Raw genomic sequence first — 1,603 nt, 5'->3', positions numbered from 1 at the left:
GTTAATTCACAGAGGTCTAGGATTTATAACACATGGGATAATCACATCAGATCACAAAATGGTGCACAACCACACAATACTGGGAATCATGGCCTAGCCAAGTTGATACACATTTTGGAGGATACGGTTCAATCCAGAAAAGTATCTAATCAAATTCTCTCTCCTTTTTCAGGAAATTTGCCCCCCGATGTTCTGTGTGCAAGGAACCTATCATGCCAGCCCCAGGCCAGGAGGAGACTGTGCGTATTGTGGCTCTGGATCGCGATTTCCACGTTCACTGCTACCGGTGTGAGGTCTGTTGTCCTTGTTCCTATGCCCTGCCCCCGTATAGCTGACAGCCAAAGTCCTATTCCAGCTGGGTTTTCATAGTGATTAATCTGGGAAAGATCCTAATACCTGTGTTCATAGAACTTGGGTTTTAAATCTAACACTGGCATTTAATGCGAGTGACATTGGATAAGTCACTTTACCTCTCAAAAGGACTCAAATTCTTAACTCCCCCAAGTATGGCTGTGAGACTGGAATATAAAATTATTTATTAAAGGACGTTGTAAATTTTAAAGAGCTAAACTAGTGAAAATATTAACTTTGGCTTTAACTTTGGCTCTGTTACAATGACCTACTCTTATGGGACAGAGATGCCATTGTCACCCATGGGGAAGGATCAGAAGAATTCTTTCATCTCAGAGGAGTTGGAACTTCTTGTACAAAGTTATGGAGCATGATATGTTTAGCAGTCATTGACTGAGCACCTAAGATAACAATTAGATAATTGCTAAGGGTTATGGAAGAATTATTCACAAGGTGTTATGGGAATACATAGACTAGACCTGAGCTCTAGGCTGGAAGTGACAAGGAAGGCTTCTCAGAGGAGGTCCACCGAAGCCTGAGGGACATGTAGCCATTAATACAGCAGATGGCAAGAAGTCTGCCCATCCTATAATTTGGATATCAAAAGGGCACCAGATTCACAAATCAAAATGGTTTTAAAACATTTTCATGTCCTGGTTCAGTAAGTTACCCAGACCCCCTGTTTTGAAGCAGTTGTCTTGGCCACTCGCTCTTCTGAGTGCAGCAATTTTCAGCTCCCTCTTCTATCTGTGGGGGATAATATGAACTTCCTTATTACCACATCCTCATGAGATGGGCTCATTTAGTCCAACTGGGAGATCTTCCCTTGACAACAGGCTGGTGGGGCTGTGAGGGCAGAGCTTGGCTCTCTGGGACGACATTCTTTCCGCTCACTTTCTTAACGATACCTGACCACCGGTTTTATGCAAGGTCTTTTGTTTCTCCCTTTACCTGTCACTCTCTGACCTTAAAATGAGAAAAGTTCATAAAAACGACCACTTATACATGAGGTTTTATAACCAAGGAAGTAAAGGGTAACAACAGTGTCCAGTATCCCCTTTAAAATTGACCCAGATCCTAAGTGTGTAAGAGCTAATGGATACTTTAGAGATCATTTTACAGATGGAGAAACTGAGGCTGAACAAAGAAAGGCTTCCCAGCATTCTTCACACACTTGTTATACATGCCTGTATGCTTTAACTTTTCAGTGTGTGTGTGTGTGTGTGTGTGTGTGTGTGTGTGTGTGTGTGTG

The 1,603-nt window shown here is 42.4% G+C and overlaps 1 protein-coding gene across 10 annotated transcripts in view; it reads left to right on the top strand.

Annotated features, from left to right (window-relative positions):
- LPP (LIM domain containing preferred translocation partner in lipoma) overlaps positions 1-1,603 on the top strand; it is a 756,943-nt gene that overhangs the window by 753,287 nt on the left and 2,053 nt on the right. For all 10 annotated transcript variants that reach the window (XM_023736780.1, XM_023736775.1, XM_023736779.1 and 7 more), the window contains one exon: positions 173-293. In XM_023736780.1, the coding sequence (XP_023592548.1) occupies positions 173-293 (121 nt within the window). The remainder of the gene's footprint in view (positions 1-172; positions 294-1,603) is intronic.

The sequence above is a fragment of the Trichechus manatus genome, unplaced genomic scaffold (genome assembly GCF_000243295.1).
Source record: "Trichechus manatus latirostris isolate Lorelei unplaced genomic scaffold, TriManLat1.0 scaffold00092, whole genome shotgun sequence".
Lineage (NCBI taxonomy): Eukaryota > Metazoa > Chordata > Mammalia > Sirenia > Trichechidae > Trichechus > Trichechus manatus.
Note: the sequence above shows the minus strand (reverse complement) of the source record. Positions and strands in the feature narration are given on the sequence as shown.